At 36.4% G+C, this 2,206-nt stretch overlaps 1 protein-coding gene across 1 annotated transcript in view; it reads left to right on the top strand.

Annotated features, from left to right (window-relative positions):
• Window positions 1–2,206, top strand: part of KIAA1033 (KIAA1033 ortholog) — a 63,949-nt gene that overhangs the window by 31,131 nt on the left and 30,612 nt on the right. The window contains exon 19 of the mRNA XM_010853391.1: window positions 1,114–1,219. Within this exon, the coding sequence (XP_010851693.1) occupies window positions 1,114–1,219 (106 nt within the window). The remainder of the gene's footprint in view (window positions 1–1,113; window positions 1,220–2,206) is intronic.

The following is a 2,206-nucleotide window of genomic DNA, read 5'->3' as shown; positions in this document are numbered from 1 at the left end:
TTTTTTTTTTTTTTTACATAGGCTAGCAGTAGAAGGAATATAATCTAGGTAGACCTTTGGTTCCTGCTTATAATTTCTGTGGCATGACTAGAATGAAACTGACAAGGGTTCGTATTTCTTTTACTTGTCTTCTGTAGTAAGGATGTAGCTTTTGGAAGAACTCACTTGAAAATGTGATCTAGCCCTTAGAGCATCTGGCAGACTCTGGAACTATTGTGCTTATTGTGATGGGTATCTCTAATGGACTCAGAGTTGCTGCTTTGTAACAAAGCTTCATCTACTTGTGAGAGACTTAGAGCCATCTCACATAGTCTTCCATAATTTTATTTGGGACAGAATTTGAGTTACATCGTTGGTTAGACAGTCACTAAGATGGATTCATTTTTGGAAGGCTTATTTGTATAACTCCTGTGGCTTTATTGTTTTCTTTTTATCAAATAAGCATTGAGTTTCTTAGAAGAGAAAATGGATTTTCTGAATTTTGATTTCCAGTGGAACTAAGATTACAGCACAATTTTTATTTAGTGCTCGTATTTATAGCATAATGTTTTTGTTATTCTGAGAAGCTCAGATTTTTGTAGTTAGTGGCATTTCACTTTCTATCCATGGAAGAAATACGGAACTTTTCTTCACTCTATTTATGATCAAGTTGTTGCCCTTTTATAAAGCGTGAAATAGTCACTTGGCAAAGATAATGAATAGGTTGAGTGCCACCGGTTTCTGTTGTTGCTCTTTTGGTCACAGTTTCTTGAAAGGTCTCCTTTTCAACTTTGAGACAGGTAAAATGGTGCATGTGGTACAGGGCTTGTAGGACTAGTCGTATCAAATAGTACTGAAAATTTAAACTATCTTAAAGTTATATTTTTTAAGTATGCTTTAAAACTAAAATGCGTTTATAAAATTCTAGCAGTGTCACATATTGGACTGTTTTGTTACCATTATTTGAAAAATACATATTTTGTGACTTTTCTATGCTAATTTTGGGTTAAGTGATATAGGGAATACAGATAGGAATAGACAGCTCTTACCTTTACAGTATATAATGTCATTCTTTTCATTATTTTGGAGGGTGACTTCACTTTTGGTACCATTAATTACTACTTTACATTGTAGAGTCCAGACACAGTGTGACTGTTGTTTTCTGTACTGGCATCGAGCTGTCTTCCCAATTTATTTAGATGACGTATATGAAAATGCTGTTGATGCAGCCAGACTGCATGTAAGTAAAAGAATAATGTAAAGAACATTATTTATTCATTTTTTTAATACACGGTGCAAACCATTTTAATTAATTTTAAAATAGATCATTTAATAAACCATTTAAAAACTGGTGCTGTTTTTTAACAGTGCTCTGCATATAAATTTTATATTAATACAAATGAATTAATTTGAATATATACTAAACTCTTAACATATTCCTAATCATTCTCATTTCACTGGGTTTAGTTTGTGTCAAAATAATTGACTTATTTGTCAGCAGGGTATTCAGATCTTTCCATTTCCTTATGGAAATGAAGTATTTGAATGCTTAAGATAAAAAGGATTAGTTAATGTGATTTTTTTTTTTTTTTGGTATTAGCATATGCTTTAGAGAATAAAATTCAACTCTTAGGAAAGTAAGGTCAGATCAGATCAGATCAGTCGCTCAGTCGTGTCCAACTCTTTGCGACCCCATGAATCGCAGCACGCCAGGCCTCCCTATCCATCACCAACTCCCGGAGTTCACCCACACTCACGTCCATCGAGTCAGTGATGCCATCCAGCCATCTCATCCTCTGTCGTCGCCTTCTCCTCCTGCCCCCAATCCCTCCCAGCAGTGAGTCTTTTCCAGTGAGTCAACTCTTCGCATGAGGTGGCCAAAGTACTGGAGTTTCAGCTTTAGCATCATTCCTTCCAAAGAAATCCCAGGGCTGATCTCCTTCAGAATGGACTGGTTGGATCTCCTTGCAGTCCAAGGGACTCTCAAGAGTCTTCTCCAACACCACAGTTCAAAAGCATCAATTCTTCGGTGCTCAGCCTTCTTCACAGTCCAACTCTCACATCCATACATGACCACAGGAAAAACCATAGCCTTGACTAGACGAACCTTTGTTGGCAAAGTAATGTCTCTGCTTTTGAATATGCTATCTAGGTTGGTCATAACTTTCCTTCCAAGGAGTAAGCGTCTTTTAATTTCATGGCTGCAGTCACCATCTGTAGTGATTTT

Source organism: Bison bison, unplaced genomic scaffold, assembly GCF_000754665.1.
Source record: "Bison bison bison isolate TAMUID 2011002044 unplaced genomic scaffold, Bison_UMD1.0 scf7180017864327, whole genome shotgun sequence".
NCBI classification, from domain to species: domain Eukaryota; kingdom Metazoa; phylum Chordata; class Mammalia; order Artiodactyla; family Bovidae; genus Bison; species Bison bison.
This window is presented reverse-complemented; position numbering and strand designations above follow the sequence as displayed.